General features: G+C 42.5%; 2 protein-coding genes across 17 annotated transcripts in view; one reads left to right on the plus strand and one right to left on the minus strand.

The window, feature by feature from the left end:
• Window positions 1-3,554, plus strand: part of LOC147201458 (parapinopsin-like) — a 6,932-nt gene extending 3,378 nt beyond the window's left edge. The window contains exons 3-6 of the mRNA XM_086118098.1: window positions 1,303-1,690; window positions 1,757-2,085; window positions 2,759-3,001; window positions 3,402-3,554. Coding sequence (XP_085974224.1) covers window positions 1,360-1,690; window positions 1,757-2,085; window positions 2,759-3,001; window positions 3,402-3,515 — 1,017 coding nt within the window. The 5' untranslated portion in view covers window positions 1,303-1,359 and the 3' untranslated portion in view covers window positions 3,516-3,554. The remainder of the gene's footprint in view (window positions 1-1,302; window positions 1,691-1,756; window positions 2,086-2,758; window positions 3,002-3,401) is intronic.
• Window positions 3,555-3,694: 140 nt separating this feature from the next.
• Window positions 3,695-21,549, minus strand: part of cacna1da (calcium channel, voltage-dependent, L type, alpha 1D subunit, a) — a 60,413-nt gene continuing 42,558 nt past the window's right edge. For 5 of the 16 annotated variants that reach the window (XM_086118094.1, XM_086118095.1, XM_086118091.1 and 2 more), the window contains 17 exons: window positions 17,765-17,893; window positions 17,607-17,672; window positions 17,445-17,536; window positions 17,209-17,368; window positions 16,670-16,797; window positions 16,480-16,576; window positions 15,860-15,962; window positions 15,668-15,769; window positions 13,301-13,434; window positions 12,048-12,164; window positions 10,585-10,982; window positions 8,933-8,959; window positions 8,594-8,722; window positions 8,085-8,233; window positions 7,529-7,635; window positions 6,812-7,129; window positions 3,695-6,631 (listed from right to left, as the gene is read on the minus strand). In XM_086118094.1, the coding sequence (XP_085974220.1) occupies window positions 6,326-6,631; window positions 6,812-7,129; window positions 7,529-7,635; window positions 8,085-8,233; window positions 8,594-8,722; window positions 8,933-8,959; window positions 10,585-10,982; window positions 12,048-12,164; window positions 13,301-13,434; window positions 15,668-15,769; window positions 15,860-15,962; window positions 16,480-16,576; window positions 16,670-16,797; window positions 17,209-17,368; window positions 17,445-17,536; window positions 17,607-17,672; window positions 17,765-17,893 (2,562 nt within the window). In that variant the 3' untranslated portion in view covers window positions 3,695-6,325. Of the gene's footprint in view, window positions 6,632-6,811; window positions 7,130-7,528; window positions 7,636-8,084; window positions 8,234-8,593; window positions 8,723-8,932; window positions 8,960-10,584; window positions 10,983-12,047; window positions 12,165-13,300; window positions 13,435-15,667; window positions 15,963-16,479; window positions 16,577-16,669; window positions 16,798-17,208; window positions 17,369-17,444; window positions 17,537-17,606; window positions 17,673-17,764; window positions 17,894-19,660; window positions 19,694-21,549 lie in introns of all 16 variants that reach the window. The other 11 variants (XM_086118084.1, XM_086118082.1, XM_086118083.1 and 8 more) reach the window with 7 other exon arrangements.

The following is a 21,549-nucleotide window of genomic DNA, read 5'->3' on the forward strand; positions in this document are numbered from 1 at the left end:
TGATTTATACGTGTAAACACGACAGTGAATGTTATATGGTCAATGAGAATCAAAGGTGTCGTCATGATTTAACAGTGCGCATCACCGGGACATGAACTCTCAACCCAAACAGTTGTAATCTCCGTCTTAACTTGATTGGACCTAAACCTCTTAGAAGGTTAAACTTGGGCCACCTCTGGTCGTGTTAAATCCTGAGGGCTTAACATCACCCTTTCACAATGGAGACGAGGCGAGGGTGGCGGGTTCATACACAGTAGACCCCCGCCAGAATAGAATAGAAATACTTGGTATCGTCATCCAAAAAATAGGGATGCAGTTTGTGGTTAGAAAACAAAACACTAATCATGATATAAACATTTTGCTCACACATGCAAAAATGCAGTGACCAAATTACAGTGAGTGAAGAAATGTGAACAAGCAGCAGAGGATTCAGGGTATTAAAAAGGAAAAAAAAACGTAAGCACAGCAGATGCTGTCAAAGACATGTAACTACGAAAGTTAGTATGTCATAGTGTGGGCTCAGTTCATATAACGCATCATGTGTATAAAAAAATATATTAATCAACTCCTCAGTGTTTGTGTCAAAAAGGAGAGTCTGGATATCAAACAAAAGGGTTCTAAGAGTGATCCCTGTGGAGTTTTATACATTGTGATCCCTATCTCTTATAATTACTGATAAAATTAGTTCATACAGTGGTGCTTTGAGAGACGAGTGACCGAACTTCAAGAGTCAAACTGTTGTTTGACTGATTTTGTTGGGTTTTTTTGCTTTGTCACTATCCATTTTTATGTGTTTTCAAAATTTATATTCCTTGGCTACTAACACAGCTTGAGACTTTTTGAGCTGACTAAGGTCAAACCTCTCCTTTATCAACTGCACTTAGAAACAGTAATCCATGTCTTTGTTACATGTCCAATGGATTACTGTCACACAGTGTATTTTGGAGTAAGCCAGTCCTCCCACAAGCGTATCCAGTTGGTCCAAAATGCTGCGGCTTGCCTCCTAACTAGTGCTCAATTTATATTTATGTACAGCAATTTGTTACAGCTGTACAGGTAGTTGTTCTTCAAGTGCTTTGTACTGTATTTACAATGGAGTTGAGTTGAGTTAACCCGTTGCATTTGAAGTGCTGTGGCCTTTTCACACCTGCTTAGTGTGACTTCTATTCTTTGTGAGTACAAATCAAGCAAAAGGTGAGGGTTCACGGATGATCATTTGGGGGGAATTAATCCTTTGTTAAATCCAGTTCCTGAGGATTTACTCTGACTCAAGGCATGTAATCTTGACACTCTCTCACTTAGGCTCAGGTATTGAACATCAAGCGGCGAGAGGACCTCGCCGTTGAAAGCTCTGCATCCATGCACCACTCGTTTACTCCCAATTCCTCCCTCTACATGGGCCCGCCGCACGGGGAGCCTCCGCTGTCACGCACGGGCTTCATCGCGCTCTCTGTGGTGATGGCCCTTTTCACCGGGCCGGCCATCGTTCTCAACGCTACAGTGATCATTGTGTCCCTCATGCACAAGCAGCTGAGGCAACCGCTCAACTACGCTCTGGTGAACATGGCTGCGGCAGACCTGGGCACAGCCATGACCGGGGGGGTTCTGTCTGTCGTCAACAACGCCCAGGGGTACTTCTCCCTGGGAAGAACAGGCTGCGTGATGGAGGGCTTTGCAGTGTCCTTGTTTGGTGAGTGAACACAGTAACATGAGCGGCTTTTAAAACACTGCAAGTTATCACATCTTACTTTTCCAGGCATCACATCATTGTGTACAGTCGCCTTGATCGCTGTGGAGAGGATGTTTGTCATATGTAAACCTTTGGGGTACATGACCTTCCAAAAGAAGCATGCATGTGGGGGCATCGCCTTGTCCTGGTTGTGGTCCCTAACGTGGAATATACCCCCGCTTTTGGGCTGGGGCAGGTACGAGCTGGAAGGCGTCGGGACGTCCTGCGCGCCGGACTGGCACAGTCGAGAACCTCGCCATGTGTCCTACATCCTGGTTTATTTCGCCGTGTGCTTTGCGCTTCCTTTCGCCATCATCCTGATATCCTACACTAAATTAATGTGGACGTTGCATCAGGTGGGCTTTTACACAACTGGGGGTGGTAATGCCAAAAAAATGAAAGGACATATAGTCTCTTACACTGACCACAAAGTGTGGGGAATTTCCATCTCTTGATAGGCACCATTAAACGTAACCGTTTTGTACATTTTATCGCAAATTTTATTCCTGTGTTTATGAAAGAGAAGCAAAACACTATCTGGTCATGGGCATTCAATCAGTTAGTTTGTCAGTAGGACCTTCGCTTTAATATTAACAAACGTCAGAGGACATAACAGCTAGTTTGTCCCATTCCAATTCCAATAGAGATAAGAGGTGCCACCTCTGAAATGTTTCCTAGTTAGATTAAAAAAAAAACGTCAGCTAACTCCTAGCTAACAACATAATTAGCGATCTGAAATTATATTCAGCAACAATGAGAACTGGTGGTGATGATAGTGTTTGTAAAGCACTATGTGGCAGAAGGTAAATTCCACACATGTAAACCGCAGGTACCCACAGATACCTAACATTGTTACTAAAATTTTCAGTGTTACTATTACGCCTACTAAAGAGCGATTTTTTTAACTTGGTAGTTTCAAACACAATGCAATTATATATTTCGTCTTAAGTAACAAACACTACGAAGCGCAAACCAAAACCTTACATGACTTTTCTCGATACTCCTTTTTCCCCACCTTACCTACGTCAGGTATCAAAGTTGACCTGCGCGGAAGACGGTGCAGTGGCTAAAGCGGAGCTGAGAGTGGCGTCCATGGTCATCATCATGGTCCTGACCTTCTTGATAAGTTGGATGCCTTATGCTGGCCTGTCCATGCTGGTGGTGTACAACCCGCATGTGGTGATTAACCCACTGGTAGCAACGGTCCCCGTTTACTTGGCCAAGAGCAGCACAGTATACAATCCCATCATCTACATTTACTGCAACAAACAGGTGATGAAAAACAGACACTCTACCAATTGATTCACAGTTCGGTTTGTACTCGGAACCGAGAGGGAAAAGGAAAATCCATTAACTACTCGATGCTGCCATCTAGTGGTCAATAAGTGACAAGCGCAAAACCTTGTGTGATACAGTATTGCAAAAATAAATGTACTGTACTTCATTGGATATTAACACACAGTAAAAACTACGCAACAAACAATTTGCTTACTTTGTTGTGCTAACATCGTTGCCATAAATGTGAATAATTCATATTCTTAAGTTGTTCTAACTCCAATTACTGTTTTAGCCCCCGCCCCAAAAGAAAATATACGTTGTGTTTTTACAGTGTGCAAACATCCAACTCATTACCATAAACATAAATCTTATGACACCTTCTTGTTGATTTTAGTTCCGTAGGTATGCAGTGCCTTTCCTGCTGTGTGGTAAGGAGCCGTGGCTGGCTGAAGAGGCGTCGGAGGCGGCCACCATGGTGATGACAACCAACAAAGTGTCTCCAGCCTGAAAGCTCCAAAGGGCCTACAATAATCATTCAACAAGCGCTTGCCTGACACCAATACCTCTATAATTCTCTCGAACATGTGAAGCATGGATAAAAAGATTTCCACAATTGTGTGCATTGTTTAAATGACAGTACTGATGGTGGAGTCAAGCATTTCTTGAAAACCAGGGGGGAAAAAGAACCATAATTCAGCATAAGTTTATTCAATGATGCTCAATAGAAAATAAATAACTTAATTGATTTCAATAAAGACAAGGCCCAACTCAAATGAAAAATGCATTGTTATGAAACCCAATGTGATATATTAAAGCATTTGCTACTAAGAGATTGATGCCAACCAAAAAGAAACATTTAAGAGCAAATATCAAGACTTTCAAGTCGAGAACATTATCATGGGTCTTTCCAATAATTTGTACATATTTTACACCTTCTATTTCAATACAGATTTAAGAACGTTAATAAAAGTAATTCTATATATAACCATGTGAAGAAAAGTGATAGAAACAGTGCGTTTCTCTGTAAACTGGTAATTTAATCCATTTTTTTGTTCTCCCAGCAGAGCAACGACGCACCTTAAAAATATTCTTTTGACTCTCTTTCATTCCCAGCATTGTAAGATGAGGTGTGAATGACAAATATAGATTCCACTAAACCATACACACAGTCACCAAAAAGTACAAAATTGTCTCACCTTAATACACAAATCAGTTTTAGAAAAAGGAGAAACAGAAGCACAATACACTTACGTGTGTAGAGACAAACAGCTATGTGCTAATACTTAAGACTCAACCAAGTTACTATTTACTCTTTTTTTTCAGGAATCCCTGACTTGAGGTAAAAGTAAGTTCTTTTCATCTTTAGATTAACTCAATGCTTAAAAGTGTTTACAAAATAATGCATATTTTCAGTTCATCAATTGCTACGAATAGGACAATGTGCCAGTTATGTGCATTCCTTTTGTCAGCTGCAAAAGGACGAGAACACATTTATCGTTGTTGTTGTTTTTTGTTTTTTTTAAAACGCACAAACATTTCAAAGAGCCCTTTCAATGTGCACACATCATGGAAAATCTACATTGTCATGACGGTTAAAGTAGCAGACAGAGCACGCACACGCCGACGGAAGCAAACACCTACAACAGATCACATGAACCTTAAATGTTCTTGACGCTTAGTTAAACTCGTCATGGCAAAGCCTACTTTAGTTAGCACTGCATCCTGTAATGAAAGTTCACTTGTGTTCATTGTCCATCCAGTTTCGGCCTCTTGCCACGTTGCACGCACATCCACCGTTAACCCTGTTTTAAGACTCCCCAGTAGGACACATTGATACATTGAGACAATGATATGTTGTCACCTTTGCCAAACGAGGTATACTCGACGCCAGGTAGGCAGGGGGGGGGGGGGTGTGAGGAAGGGGTGGGGGTCTCTTTTAGTATTGCTTCGCCTCTCAACAGATCACCTCGCATCCGCTTCACCGACTCCTGCCACCAAAGTGGACGCAGCCCTCACACACTCAAGATGAAATTTCACAGAAAGTCTTAAAAGGACCCATCAGTCATTCACAAAAACCCCAGCACCAGCTTTGATGGAAAATCATTTAGACCTCCATTATTTTAGCTCTACCATCCATCTTTTTGTCTTCTTTCAGCAGCAAAAAAGGCATTTTAATTGGGAGCAACCCTACTAAGGTTTTGAAGAACAAAGAATAAAGCAGCATCAATTTCATTAAAAATAAAGACGCATACAAATGCACTGGCTGCATCTGTTAAGCATGCCAGCACGAGGGGATCACGGGGCTCGCCATTTAAAAAAGGCTTTTCACTTTAAACCATACAATGACGACCTCTCTTGTGCTAAGTCAAACCTGCTTGACTTGTGCAGTTAATGTTGCTCACAAAAGCAGAACCTCTTAAAACCGCGACCGCAGGGAAAATAAATAAATAAATAAATAAATATATTTTTTTAAAACTGCGAAAATAAATGCTGTGTATTAACACAGAACATAAAAGACAAATCAAATGCAGCAAATGGTACATAATCAATGGTGGTCTGATTTTATCGCACATCAGAATGGTCCATATTGCTGATCATTGAAATCATACCTAATTACAAAATATAGAATATCTCTTTACAAAGTGTCACGTATTTTATAATACAATTTACAGCACCTCAGCTAGGAAATATTAACCAGGCTATTCTACAATTTCAAACAACCTGCCTACTAGTGCATTTCTCGCAAATGCTTTTTAGCCGCTTCAAAAAGGTTAACACGTTAGTTCCTGCATAATTCCGTTTGTCGCAGCTCTGCTGTGTGACTCGGCTGCAGCACGACTACTGTTAGCATCACGGGACAAAGGGATCAAATCAGACTCAAAGGGGGCGGGGGGGCTGGGGGAGGAGATATGCCTTTCTATGCTTGCATTGAAAACTTGCATGATATGCCAAACCTTTAATAAAGTGACTGAGGTAATGACATCGTACATCTGATTGTCATCACCCGAACACACCAGCCCGAAAGAGCATGGCACGTCCGCGCCACTTATCCTGGATGGTCTCTGCCTGGACCCCCAGCTCAAGCCCTTTGACAGGAAGGAAGGTCAAGATGGCCCCTCGGTGCTCCGCAGGGCTCTATACTGTGACGTTCTTTGCTGGCAGGGAGAGAAGTTTCCTTTCAAAAAGCTCGAGACTCGTGTGTGTCTCTCTTCTCTATGCCTTTCTCTTCAGACTGAAGGCACTTCTTTTGGTCAGAGCCTATGAATACAATTAGTCTTGTATTTTCACTGATCGTAGTCTGCCAAGGGTCCTTTTCTGCTATAAAGTTGTGATGCAAATCATCTCGTCGGCCAGGTCCTCTTCGTAGGGAGCCCTGGGTTCCGTCTCTGGTTCGTCGTCGCTGTAGCTGGCAACCGGGTCCTGCAGTTCGAAGCCCCCCGCGGTCAGAAGAGGGAACACGTTGACCCCGTTGATAACGGGCGCCATGCCGCCATTCAGCAAGTGACTGGCCGCGCTCTCCATCTCATCGATCGTCATCTCGCAGGCGTCCGCGATCTCGTGCTTGGTGGCGGCAACAAACTTGGGATCCTTGGCGTACCTCCCGAGGCCCTCTGATATTAAAACCTGCACGAAAAACAAAGTCAGGAAAAGAAAAGTTCTTTTGCAAATTGTTACATACAAAGTGTATACTGTGTGTCGTTTAAGCTCCTCCCACGTGACCCAGTTCGGCTATCTAAGTAGTGTTGGGTGATATTATTTGAATTGAAATGAACTAAAGGAAGATGTAATTTGACAAAAACTTGCCGCTTCAACGAGGCTGGTGGCGCTTCCTCGCTTCTGTTGGTACTGGCTGTGGTACTCGGGCGGCACCTGCAGGTGGATGGGCGAGTATGTCCTCTGCGTGAACTCGGGGTCGTCAGAGTACCAGGAGCTCTTGCGCACCGATACGTGGCTGCTGGCGGTGCTATCCCTGTGTGGGTGGTCTACACGGATGAGGGGGGTGTAGTACGGTGAATGGTCTTTACTGGCTGGGGTGGCAGGGGGCGTGGCCCAGGAGCGGGTGGAGCGCGTTGGGGAGAGGCGGTGGGCTCTGCTGGAGTCCAGGCCTGCTACGGCCATGACCTGCAGGCGAGGAGATTGCCGGTCAATTGGTAAAGCTCCGCCGGCCACAGAAGACACTCGCATACTGTATGTTCGGCAGACACACATACCGAATGAAAAATCATTTATGCAATAATCTATGATTCTCAGTCTTAGAACATTACCTCCAGCTATTGGTTGATAGACTAAACTATTCTTTTTCTAAAACGCCGGAAGATACCACAGGTCTCTTCTTCCTGTACGCATAAATTTTCCAGCGTCATGACTACTCTGTATTAAATATAAAGTGCAAAATGCATGTTAGAAAGAAGGATAAACTGCAGTGACTGCTGAGTCAGATTTCACACAGGTGTAGCCCTCACTTGACTGTAAATGCGAGTTTGCACTGGAAGGTGACTTTTTTTTTTTCCTTCTCGTTACCTGGTGCTGCATAAGGTGCAGTGGTAGGGCAGTACGTTGATGTGGAAGCTCATCCTGGCTACCCTGCCTGCGCAGACACTCAAAGTTGAAAGAGGGCCTCCTGTGACCTGTGCAACACCCATGGACCAGTAAGTGAGTGCATGTAAGTGGTTTAAAAATTGCACATACTCAGTTAGAAACTAGGGCTTGTGAAATATTTTTAAGTAGAATGAAATAGGTAGCAAATATTACATCATTTACATGTTAGGATGGTTTAGCGACATTCAAGGCAAGAGGCATAATTATTACCGGACATGATGCTCCTTCACAATCAAACGGGTGTTCACAATGTAAGTTTGCTAACATTTAGCAATATGTATTGGATTTGTAATTTTGTAGAATGCAGTGGGGCCTTGAAACACAAGTTGAATTGGTTCATTAAAAAAAATAGAAATGCCATTAATCCGTTTCAGCGACCCCCTAAAAAAGGAACCAGTGAATTATAAAAAGGTCTTAATGAGACTTTTCCAGCATCATTATAAAGTATATGAAGACAACTTATGAAGCAGGTCAGTACCATTCAAGCCTTCAGGCGTGGCAGGGAGCAAACGTCTTTTTGGGGACCTCCTTGAGTCACAGTAGAGGGGCTGTTCGTCATCGTCATAGTAACTGTCAGGATGATGGTACCCTTTGGGAGTCTCATACTCTGTATCACTGTTCTGGTACCTTGCAACAAATCATATGTCCAAAAAATATCATGTTTGATACATTTTTACAAAAGGGGCAGAACATGAAATGCAACGGAGCTAAGGAGCACAAATATCATGAATGTGCTGTAAGACATTAGAATGTACTCAATAAACCCTGAGATTCAGAAACTGCTCTTGGAGTAGCACAATTCGACACAAGTTGCACCAAAAAAAAAAAAAAAAAAATTCTAACACACATGTTGTTTAATTAACACAGCCATGTTACTGAGCAGCATTTTCTTTGTAAATGAAGAATGTTGTGAGATAGCTCTTGTACAAGGTCTCATTCGACTGCATGGATCCAATGTTTAGACCAGTGAACATGTTGTTGGCCTACCTGTCCCCTGAGAGCATGCTGTCATCTTCATAAAACTCCTCTCCACTGAAATACTCGCCAGACAAATGATCTTCATCCAGCTCCTCCTCTCTGCGGATGGTAGGATGCCGTCTATCCCCACCGTGGGACCTGACGGGAATTCCGGGTGCATGGCTTAGAGTCGGCAAGTGTACTAGACTTGTGTCATGCACCGCCATGCAGATGCAAGCCTACAGGTGGTCGCAATGTTTGTAAAACATCATTTAAGCGTGAAAGTGAGCCAGCCATAAGCCAATCCGTAAGACAAAAAGCAGCCATTTGCTTGTTACTGCTTGTGCCAAACCTGGAAAAACAACATACCTAACATAGGTCTCATAGTAGCGCCTTCTGTCCAAGACGGCAGAGGGGTGGTCGAGAGAAAGCATTCGAGTTAGGGAGGAAAAAGGGAGAGAACACAGAGAGAAAAAGCAGGAGAAGAGTGATATATACTGTATATCATACAGCTCTTTACTGTATATCATACAGTATACGGAACATATACAGCACTAATACATATGTATGAGGAAGAAAGAGCATGGTGGTGGACATGTACTCCAGTGTGTTTGACAATCCCATTTTTTTATTCCCAAAATGAGAAAGTGTTTTGGGGAAAAAAAATGGAAATGAAATTGTCCCACACACTTCATGGGTGCCACGGGGGGGGAAAGGGGCCCATCTTGGTGCCGCACTGGTGGTAATGTGAAATGACGTGTCAGTGCCACAGCGTGTTTGTGATCAACTGGGGAATGAATAAAGATTTGTGAAAAAGGGGGAAGGCTTGATAAGAAGCTGGATTCTGCCCGGATGCCTGAAGACAAATACAGTCATCCGGCTTTTTTTTTTTTTTTTTGCAGCAGCAGCAGAATTCACTTCCTCTCGGTTGGAGCTGAATGAAGGTAAGCTTTTTCTTTACTTTAATAACCATACATTTTCAGTGACATAAACAAAACCGATAAATAACCGAATCAATGCCTGTTATTAAAAAGAACTGCAATGCAACTCTCAACTGAAGCTATGACAGTTCATTCCTGTTCATCCTCAGTTAGCGATTTCCGCTTTAAGAGATGTGGTGCCTGAACTGGTCGTTAGAATGAATGAACACCTCTCAGAGAAATAAAATGGAGGTGCCCTCGGCACTTTTTTCTTTTAGATGGTACTGTTTGTTCTCTCCCACTCTTGAGTACCCAAGCAGCACACAGTAATGGAGGTTTTGGTTCTTTCTTTAAACAAAGCGCAGTTTGAGCAATATTAATGAGAATTAGGGGAAGAATGATTTTGAAACAGAATCTCTTTTCGATTTTTTTTCCCTTTAACATTGCGATTTAAGATTCAATTATTTTTTTCAAGGTCCCCTTCACATGCAGTTTTATTATTAATATTTTTTTTGGTCTTTGAGGTTATACTTAATAAAGGCAAACGAACCATGAATTAACATGAAAGAGTTTATTTATCTAACCGAGTCAAGTATTAATCTGGCTCTTGCCAAGTTAAATAACAGCACACATGCTAGTGCGACAGTTGCATGTTCCAGTCCCATTACAACACTGAATCAACAATTCTCCGTAGGCACAATGAGCATGTCTAGCTCCATCCTTTTCTACAAATAAATAATACAAATAAACGCCTGCTCTTCCGTTCAGTTGAATATATAAATTGAGGCTTCCAGCCATTATTTGATGAACTATTGGACAACTATTAAATTACCAGTAAGTCTGTGAGGACATTATTCACATTGTTTTGGCAGGATACATCTACTCAAATTAAGACTACGGCATGCAAATGAACTGATTAACGAGTAATAGCCCCATAATTTCCTACAATATGTTTAAAAGAATGGATCAGTGCCTCTAATAGCTGGCATTTAAAAAAAAAAAAAAGGGGGGGGGGGAGTGATGCACATATTCAATAACCATCCATGACAGACAACACAAGTGCGCAAATGGCTGCTGCAGAAAGGATGCGTGAGTGGGTACCTTTGAGCTTGTGGGGTCCGGGCCTTTTCATAGTCATAGTAGGAGCCGCGATGACCTGGGTAGCCATTGGGAGGGGCGTGTTCATAGTAGCGATGGTGGCCCCCATTGGGTAAACTGGACTTGTTGGCATTGTTGAGGTTGATGTTGGTGGATTTCGGTGACTTGCCGTAGGAGTTGTTGTGGTGGCGGTGGTGGTGATGGTGGTGGTGGTGATGGTGACGGTGGTTGGCGTGGGACATGGCGTTGGCTCGAGAAAGCCGGCCCACCGGTTGTTCCATGTGAGCGTAGTGCGGGGGCGGCTGCACCTGCAGAGGCCGCTGCGTCGCGTTGGTCTGGTGGCCATTGGATCGCCGATGACCTCCGTTCATCAGGTGGTTGCCAAACAGCCCGCCATTACGCTGCCAACGGATACGTACGGTGACGCCTCCGACACTTTCATTACTTCGAATGCAGGTAAGTTAAGTGTTTGATGTTAAGTCTGATTTCATAATTGATATGAGCAAAATAGGAAGCTGACTTATGGGTGTATGGCTTGTGTGGAGAAAATGAAGACATTTTGTCTTGAATTCGAAATGATGAAAAGAAAAACTCAAAAGAGAACAAAACAATAAATGGATGGGTGTTTTTTTTTCTTTGCAGATAGGCTTCACTATATATTCCCATATAAAAGTATCATTGGCCTATTACATATTATACATGTGCACTATATGGACAAACATGTGGGAACACTTGGCAATTACACTGTAAAGAAGTATGAATGTTTTTTTGTTTTTTTTTTGCAGCTAGAACAGCTTCAAGCAACCATTTTCAGAGAATTTTTGTACTGTATGCTCATCCAAAAGAACATTTGCGAGGACACTGAGTTGAACCTGAGAGAAGGCCATTGGCACCATCGTTCTAGTTTATTCCAAAGGTGTTTTATAGATCAGGCCTCTCATGTGCACGGGGGCACAACCATGCCGGAACAGAAAACTTAACACTGAGCTGTTTTGTAAATGGTGGCTTCTAAGGAATACACATTTTCAGGGTGTAGGGATAGCTAGCTAGCTAACGCCGTAGATGAAGAGGCCTAAAAATAGTAATAGGAAGTAACTCGCAATTGCGCCGGATAACTAATGATGCAAACAATGGCACTTAAGTTCTTATTTAGTGGGAAAGGAGGGACTCATGGCTACATGCTACACTGGTGTTAGCCGAGCCCCCTCCAAAAATCAGGAAAACTGAAATAGCGGAAAACATTTAAACCCTACACCACCATAATTCAGTACTAACAACTGCATTTTTAGCAAACAGTTTCAAACATACAGTATATAATATATTTCGAAACAAATTTCATTTTGCAGGGCTTTAAATGCACTCATTAATTGATTGAACTGTGTGTCTCACATTTTACGTCCATATAGTGAAAAGTGGCATGTCATGTCACAAACATCATCCCTGTCAGGTAAAATCAAATCAATTACCCTATATATTTCCTCGTCTTCCTCTGGTATAAAGTCTACTAGTTCATCATCTTGCAGGTCACATGATATCGCTCGGCGAATTTCGGGGCCAATATCATGGAGAGTGCGGAGCCCAGCCTGTAACCATGACAATAAAAGGGCTAAGCACTGCTGCGGACGACTTTGAGAAAGGAAAATGGGACGTCTTACAGCCACAACCGCACACACACACGCCTGCTTGAGTTTGTGACACTTGACATTGACGGCGCAGACGGACATGCACAGACAGACAGATGTGCGCAGCTGAATGTCACCTGCTCTCGATGTGTCGCTAAAGAATTCGGGCTGTATTCTGTACATGAACACAGCACTTACATGTCAGAAAAAACCTAAACAAAACTATAACTGTCCTGATTCGATCACAATGTGTTTTTCTTCTTCTTCTTTTTTTTTAACAATTTCTTCATTATTTACGGTCATAAAGCTGCAAAATAATACTGTGGCACAAAGTGGAACAGTCGCTGAATTTTCTATTACCGGTACATGATATTTTGTTTGCCATTTGTGTGGTGAAGCGAAAGCGAAATATCAAAAAGATTTCTCTTATTTCAGACAGGATACTTACATGTAATTTGTTTGCATCATTATTTTGTGATTCACCCCCGATGTGCTATAAAAAGATTTGTTTACTTGGTTTGACCCACTGCTGCATGAGACTTATCGCCATGTAAAAAGTTATATCATCTTGGGAGACTTTGATTCAAATTAATCAATTCTGGAATGATTTCTTTTTCTGATGCAGTGCCATGTTATCAGATTGGGATTTGACATTGGCAGATCATTTAAAACTACAAAAATGTGATTATTAATGCGGTTGCTTGTGTAAAATCTCACCAGATTGTGCAGGTGTAAAATTGTGACCAGAAAACAAGCTGTGGAGGTGAATTTCATGAACGGTGCTGCACAGATATCACGTGAGACGATGGAACACGCTTAACATCAACATGTGTGACATTGGAAAAAAATAAAATAAAAAATAAAATAAAAAAGGGACAAAAATTCGAGCTCCACGCCACATAAGTAACATATCCATACTGTACAGAGATGAACGTCCTGCTGGATCACAAACCATAACATTAGCACACTTGATGAAATTTGAATGAAATGCACACAAACACGTTCTACACGCAACATTCGAGTGCTTTTAAAATGCGTTGACAGGTGTCTGGCTTCGCTCACACACCGAGTCCCAACTGGACCTGGCAGAGACTCACCTGCAGTGCAATGGCTGTGCTGTTCTGGGAGGGGTGTGCACCCACCAGGCCTTCCTCTTTACGTTTCTTGAATTTCCTAAAGTAGTCCTGTATCAGGAAGGTGGCATAGAACTTCCCCACGGTTACCTCATCATCTGAGTGAACAGACCACACAAATGCTTCCTGGGTCAGCTGGTCGGCACATACAAAACCACATGTGGAGGGAGGGGGGGGGGGGGGAGTGAGCGAGAGAGAGAGAGAGAGAGAGAGCGCCTTCTCCACTCGTTATTTTTGCTTCAGCACCACAGGCCTGCAGAGAAGCGCTTTAGGACCAATTGATAGGCCTCTATTTTGACGGGCTAGATGCATCTTCATCAATCGAAATTCATAATGAAAAAAAGAAGAAAAAAATGGATGATTTAGTAGATGGTTGAGATTAGATTAGTGGATTTGTGCACTCAAGAGCTGTTAATGTTCCAAGTGTTCTCCCCTATGACTCAAAATTCACTCCAAATTTTATGGTTAAAATTTAGAGAAAAGAAGAAAACTAGTATGTACTCTGTCTTAATTCGGAAAATGAATAAATTGACTCTTTAGGAGAGATTATATGGCAATTATTAAAGCGGTCATGATATAATACTGATATAGTGTTTCTCTTGGCTGCACAACTTCAATTTGGACATTTAATTAGATTTCTGAATGACAATTTGTCCAGAATCAATAGTGCTGGCCAATATAACTAAACTGTATTAGGAATATAATTATTATTTTTTAAACCAATCAGATTTCAAATTCGTCCTCGCAGTCAGAGCAAGCCAAATGGGACGAGCAAAACATGACTGTAGGGATCCATCCATCCATTTTCCGAACCGCTTGATCCTCACTAGGGTCGCGGGGGGTGCTGGAGCCTATCCCAGCCGTCTTCGGGCAGTGGGCGGGGGACACCCTGAATCAGTTGCCAGCCAATCGCAGGGCACACAGAGACGAACAACCATACACGCCCACACTCACACCTAGGGACAATGTAGAGCGTCCAATCAGCCTGCCGTGCATGTTTTTGGAATGAGGGAGGAAACCGGAGCACCCGGAGAAAACCCACGCAGGGGAGAACATGCAAACTCCACACAGGGAGGCCGGAGCTGGAATCGAACCCGGTACCTCTGCACTGTGAAGCCGACGTGCTAACCACTGGACTACCGGGACGCCCGACTGTAGGGATCACACATGAAAACATTTTAGCACTCAGCATCTCTGGTGAGTATGATGTCTTTTATTGAATTGTTTTCAATCGGTTATTTAAAACTTGATTGATAAGTGCACCAAATAACGTACATGGCACAGTTGCAAGCTGTTATTTTGTGTTTTTGTGTGGTATTGATGGTTTCTATGATCAAATGGCAGTTCGACATCACTGGAACAAACTACAACTTATGAACTTGATGATTCATTGAATGCTCGAAAGTTATAGTCAAAACTCAGCATTTGGAGGCAGTGGAGGTCGAAATTATGGGACTATTTATTACATTTCATTTGTTAGTGAAAATGTAATTAAATTTGGATATTTAGACTTGGATTATGTTTGATTTGATGACTAATGCTCAAGACAATGTATGCACACATGAAAAAGAGGTTCCTATGTCTTTTAGTGGGCAAGAATGCGGGAGAATCATTGTGAAGCAGGGGTCTGGATCACTTTAAGCAAGCGTGCTGGGGACAGAGTTCAGAGAGAGAGAGAAAGAGAGGCAACTCTAGTTCCATGCCACCACCCTAAAACAGAACTGCTTCAGAATATTCTGAAGTGCTTCAGAGATTTGGACACAAACAGAGATATAAGTGAGTGAAGAGAAACAGAGGGAGACACAGAAAAATCAGGAGTGCCTGAAAGCCCGACATCAGTAGCCTCCGTCAGGATCTGAGACAGGAAAAGAGTGAGTTGAAAACACACGGACAGCAAACCAGGAGAAGATGGGCAGCGACGCCGCGATACGTGAAAGACCCTTTGAGAGAGAGTCTGCGTGTTCGGGCACGTGCACACATGAGGTGGTGCTCAAGCATCTAACAATTAACTAATAATGGGAGGGAAACGTTTTCAATGGTTTCCCATGAAAACCTGCAGTTTTGAACAGAGGTGGGTCGGCTTTTTAGATGTACTCTAGCTTCCCTTCACCTCCTTTGGTAATAGTTGTATTGCTGACTGCGTTGACTGTGTTCACAGAAATAAATACACCAGTAGCACTCATACAACTGTTTAATGTTCATTGCATGAATCATCTGGGCAGCGGGTGCTTGAGCACCTTCCCTCAAAAAATGCGGGTGTACGTGCCTGCGCATGTGTGAGTCGTAAGGAGAGTTTTCCTGCCAGAAGGAAGTAAGGTGAGTGTGACTGACCACCAGCAGGCGGCACCACTTGATCCAGTAGCTTCATGCTGGTTCTCTTCCAGATTTTTTTGATGACAGCTCGAAGCTCCTCGTTGGCCTGCTCCAGATTACCTGCACCGAGACGACCCATTTTTTGAGACATATGATCACGAGTTGCAATAATAACAATTGGCCATTCGTCCACGAAGCGTTGATTTTCACCTTCAGTTTTGATCTTGAGGGCTGTTCGCACCAGTGCAAAAAGAGTCGCATTAAACATCACCGTGCCATCGCTGTTGAGAGGCATATTCATGGCCACCAGTCTCTGAAAGGGGAGAGAAGGCAAGAGATTGAACATCAAGGTTGTATATGTCAGCGCTTCATAATCAAACGGTCACCACATTCGGTACATCTGCTTAAGTCAAAAGTGAACAGACAAAACGTGATCCAAAAATTCTGTTTTCAAAGTTAATGACGCTCAGTTTTCAGTGACAGCACAAAATGGATGAATGTCTCGCAGTTCTGAGACTCTGCATTCATGGTCGCTGTGCTTACGTGTGTTTGTCTGAGTACCCCCCCCCCCCCCCCCCCCCCCATTTCATAAACATGCATGTTAGGTTAATTGGAGACTCTCAATTGTCCATAGGTGTGAAAATGTGTAATTTTGTTTTCCGGTATACAGTCATATCATTGCAACCGGTCCAAGGCGTAACGCTGACCCAAAGTCACTCGTAACACTGATTAGCATAGAAAATGGATGGCTGGAGTTGCGTTAGGTGCAGCTGTACCTAATGTTGTGGCCTCTTTAAAGCGCGACAATAAAAAGAGAAGTAAAAGGAGACCTTGCAAGCCACTCGATGAGGACACAGTTTACCAAATCCCAGAGGAGGCTGGATTCGTCGAAGAAGTGTTACCACGTCCAGATGTTTAATTCGTCCCCTGGATGCACAGAAAATGCGATTTAAATCATGGAGGAAAAAATAAATTAGCCGCAAACAGAAATGGATGTCGTATTATTAACCAAAATCATACTTGGCCTCCGGGTCATACTCCGACCAAATTCTCTTGAATTCATCCAAGTGGTGTGGACCAAGAATGGACCAATCCCGTGTTAAATAGTCAAAGTTGTCCATGATGACGGCCACAAACAAATTAATAATCTGAAGAATAAAAAAATAAAATAAAGATGTGCAGTCAGAAATATAGAGAAGACATTCAGTCATTTGAATATAGAAATAGAATAGCTCGTTTCACTCAAAACCAGAATCTACAAGTGTAGATAAGGGCATCTAAAACTTGTCATACAATAAAGGGGAAGCGATAGAAAATTAAGTGAAGAGACTGCTGGGAATAAGAAAAAATAATAATAAGAAGAATACAGAGGCCAGTACTTCAGTAGGTCAGAAACCTGTACGGCAACCACTGGAAGTGCCTTTTTGTTCTCATGGAAACTATCAATAGTGAGTTCAGTCAAGCAGAAGAGTCCAATGGAAAAGAGGCCAAAGGATACTAAAATGAATCAATGAAATAACAGTTTCATATGCAGTTCAACTGATGTCAGGTCTCGATACCAAAAACGCGCAGAGCATGTAGAAGGTGATGAAGTAAATGATTGCAAATCCACTGCCACATGTCATCTCCTCCCCGGGGTTGTAGTCCGACTCGGGGTCACACAACTTTCCCGGCATGCAGGCCAACATGATCTCTTGCCACGCCTCTCCAGTGGCACATCTGGCCAAACAATATCAATGACATTGCAATCAATATTTGATTTTTTTTGTCAGAATGTTGATAAAATCTTACACACCTGAAGAGGAGGAGCACGGCCTGAGGGAAGGTCTGGAAGTTATTGTTTCTGTTGATGTGCGTGCCATCCACCATTGCAATTTTCCCAAAGACCTAATTTAGAGGGTCCATTAGTGTGAGAAGGAAAAAAAAAATGGCCGTGGTATTATGTTTTGGTACCAACCTGCATTCCAATGACAGCATAGATGAAGAAAAGCATCGCTATCAGAAGAGCGACGTATGGCAGAGCCTAGAAGAAATAATAAGAGAGTAAAAACATTAGGATAACACTTGAACAAAATAATTGTTTTCACTTTTTTGGTTGCTTATCCAAGAACTCACCTGGAAGGATTTGATGAAGGTCCAAAGAAGAGTGCGGATGCCCTCCCCTCTGCTGAGCAGCTTGACGAGCCGCATGACTCGAAAGAGACGGAAGAAGGTGATGGAGATGCGGGCGCTGTCCTCCGTGTTCTGGGGGGGAAAAAAAGGGTTCCAAAAGTCAGAGGCAGGCATGGCCGCAGCACAGGACGCAGGAAACCTGGGCGAGATGAGAAGTTGTGAACTCTGGTCCAGAAACATCTGGGCTGGAAGAGCAGCACTGCATGTCGAAATGGCAATTTGAAAGAGATCTTGATATGGCCACATTTCCACCAAATGGTACAGCTCTGTTAAACATTAGTTTGGCTTTATTTCTTCATTCAGTTTGGGGGAGGGGCTATGGTTAAAGGTACCAATGTAATGAACTGGTAGCGTAAGATTTTGTGATAGCAACAGTTGGGTGGTACAGTATTGTAGTTGGAGGGTGGAGCTACAATCTCAACTGACTCTTGGTCAACAGCGGGCTAACAGCATCGAAGCATACGAATGTCTCTTACTACCTGATGCTAACGTAGTAGCAAAATCCTAATTCCGTTCAATATTTGTATCATAAACACTTCGAGGCTACGAATATGAAACCATCAAATGAATACGTTTAGTACGTTGGTAAGTTAGCCTGACTTTTTGTGATGTGTAATGATGGATTCAGTGCACGCATTTGTCAACTCAAATTGTGGTTACAATAAATAAATACTCTTTTTTACTACATGCAGCAAGTTTTGTTGAGAAGATGAAATTAATTTGTGTTACTTTTTTAGCACACTGACACTGACGCCGTTTAGTACAATTTTCTCTTGTTTGTTAAATTGATTGCAATGCTTAGCTACCATGTCATGCTATATATCAGTGTATTATATCAGTGTATTGGAACATTTATGAAAGCTAAGGCACACATTTTATATTTGAAAAACCTAACAGCACACAAGCCCGCAAAAAAAAAAAAATCCACCAAAAGTATTTACTGTATTATGAAATAATTATTATCTCGTATCAATTGATTCACAAATGTACTTACATGGCATGAAATCTCGGACGGTTTAGTTGAAAGCAAAATTCAGTTATGGTATGACGTGTGAATGTTGACAAATGTAAGATCATTTAATTGGTCACTATACAGCTGATGCAGCTACATTCAAACGCAAGACAGATCCGATTTCACGGAAAACTGAACTGTACCGCTTCATGAAAATGTGGCCAAATTTCGGATTTGGAGGAAAAAACGCAGAACTGCGCCTCATATGTTTCTGTCGACCCAAGTCCAAAGCACTGTCGGCAGTGGTGTCACTGCAGTGACCTACAAGGAGAAGAAGCAAGGAGGCAGGCATGCTGGAGAAAACCTTGCCATACTTGACAGGACAATTCTGCACAAGCATGGCACCCTCACTCCAGAGTCACTGCATGCAGAGTCACAGTGGGACCAACCCGAAAACGGGTCGGCCAGGAGGTTGCTAGGTCAGGACTGGGTGACCTTATCCCAGGAATGGGGGAGGGGGGGGGGGGTCATCCATGAGTAACTACCCCACATTGGTGCGGGCAGAAACCATGTAAGAAGTGTCAACACTACAAACGTGAGAAGCTGGTACATGAAACCAGCTGTCACCTCAAAAAAAAAAAATGGGGGCGGGGGCGCACGTGGCGCCACGTTTGAGTGACACACGCTCCTTGTAGAAATAACTATTTCCAAAACAACTACTTTAAAGGATACATGAGCAAAACAAACAAGAGGAGAGGAAATCAAAATACAGGAAAGGAAAACCTTCGTATGAAAAGAGAAAACTGAATTCAGATAAGAACTGAAACGTAAGAAACAAATGTATGCAAAGGCCCTAAGGAGAAGGGGCTGGAGATGTCGCATCTTACCCCCAGTTCATCCACCTGAGGAGTCTCTGTTGGCTTTAAAATCAAAGACCTGTATTAATGACTTCATCAAAACTTTAAGGTCCCTGACACATTGACCTAGTAAACACTGACCACATGTACACAATGATTGAATACTTTTATGTTTTACGTGACAGAGACAGAACAGAGTCACCACTGGCTTTGCACACGGCGTGTTGACTGACAGGACTAAGAGGAGAGGGCGGACAACATTGCGGATGCACAATGTAAGACTGGCACACCACAGGTTAATATTCTATGGGGGGCGGGGTCTGAGTCGGAAGCAGGTCACAAAAACACACACAAAATGGCAACCACTTAAACCTGTGAGCCTGGCACACAACTTTATCACCCCGCTGGAAGGACCTTGAACTACAGTGACGTGAGCTGAGATGCGACGTGTTCATGTCAAGATCCAGTGCGATTATTAACTAAGCGGTGATCGCTGCGGCAATAATTTTGCCTATACAAAGATGGCAATGCTCAGTATCGACACTGTCTGAGAGGTAGTCGCGATTTGCCGATTCACCTATCCTGCACTGCAACTAAGTGAAGTGAGCTGAGCAGCTTCATTTAGAAAAATGTAGTGCTTTGGGCTCATCTTGTGGCATCCTGATGCCAAGGAGCTTTGTCAAAGTCAGTTGAGCCACTTCATTTAGACAAAAGTAGTGCTTAGGGACCATTTTAGACATGAACGGCGACGCACAAAACGGATGATATTCCTACCTATACTGATCTTATGGCCAGCAGACGCCACTGAGTGGTTAGAATACTTTAACTTCCGATACCTAAGTACATTTAATATCAGCAAATGACTTTTCATACTTGATACTAGTGTCAGATCTTCAATTTTTCTACAAGATGACAATATCATTTTTTAAAAAGGCAAATACAGTATGCCCCCCTTATTATTATTTTGCAGGTGTACCTAATATTTTGTCCAATGACTGCATTGTAGAACAATACTATATACAAATGATCTCTACGCATCTTAATTAGATGGAATTTGCTGATGTGCTGAAAATGATATTTTTCAGAGTCCAAGAAAGTATCACTGTAATTACAAAATTACTACATAAGGCAACACTCCCACAGGACCCACACTCATACGCAGTCAATCTATGCAATTTGCAATTCATGCCGTTAAAAGGACGTATTTGGCGAGCACTTGTTCACACAGTCTGGGTGCAAAATAAGAACATCAACAACTGAGGTGAGGTTGAACCTGACGTAAGCCTCGAATCAAACAAGGCAAATAAATCAATAAATGAACAGCAAAAAAACACCCTCCAGACAGACGTGGCTTCATTCAAATTCTTCAGCACTATGACTCAAATCTGTCTGTGTGGGGAGCAGACCATTTGAGGAGTTTAGCTTGAGGAGGTTCTTTAAGGTAATCCTGGCGCATGGCGCATGCATTCAGCATTGCCGCCTTGCTAGGAAGAAGCACTGCATGCAAACAAGGGCTGAACAATTCAGAAGATTTTTCAAATTGCAACCCCCCCCCCAATTGACTACAATTTAATATGTATTTTTTTTCCTTTTTCAAGATCCTTTTTCCTTATATATTTTTTTAACAAACACAAGCAACAAATCCATATTAAAAATAACCTGCATTACAATTGACATCATCATATTTATTAAAACGAAATCTTTGGTCTTATGGGTTTGGCTTACGCCAAAAGGGAATCAAATTAACAATGATTAATATGAAAGACAGTTGAACTTCTTCAACGTGTTGACTTGCAGTCTTTTAAGCGTTCACGACGGCAGCTTCACAATATTCTACCAGATAAGTGTGGCATAAACACGTTAAAAAAAGCTCTCTCTCTAAAAAAATTATATATACTGTATACTGTATATATATATTT

This window comes from Hippocampus guttulatus, chromosome 8, assembly GCF_054856545.1.
Source record: "Hippocampus guttulatus isolate MCC_2025c chromosome 8, RoL_Hgut_1.0, whole genome shotgun sequence".
Lineage (NCBI taxonomy): Eukaryota > Metazoa > Chordata > Actinopteri > Syngnathiformes > Syngnathidae > Hippocampus > Hippocampus guttulatus.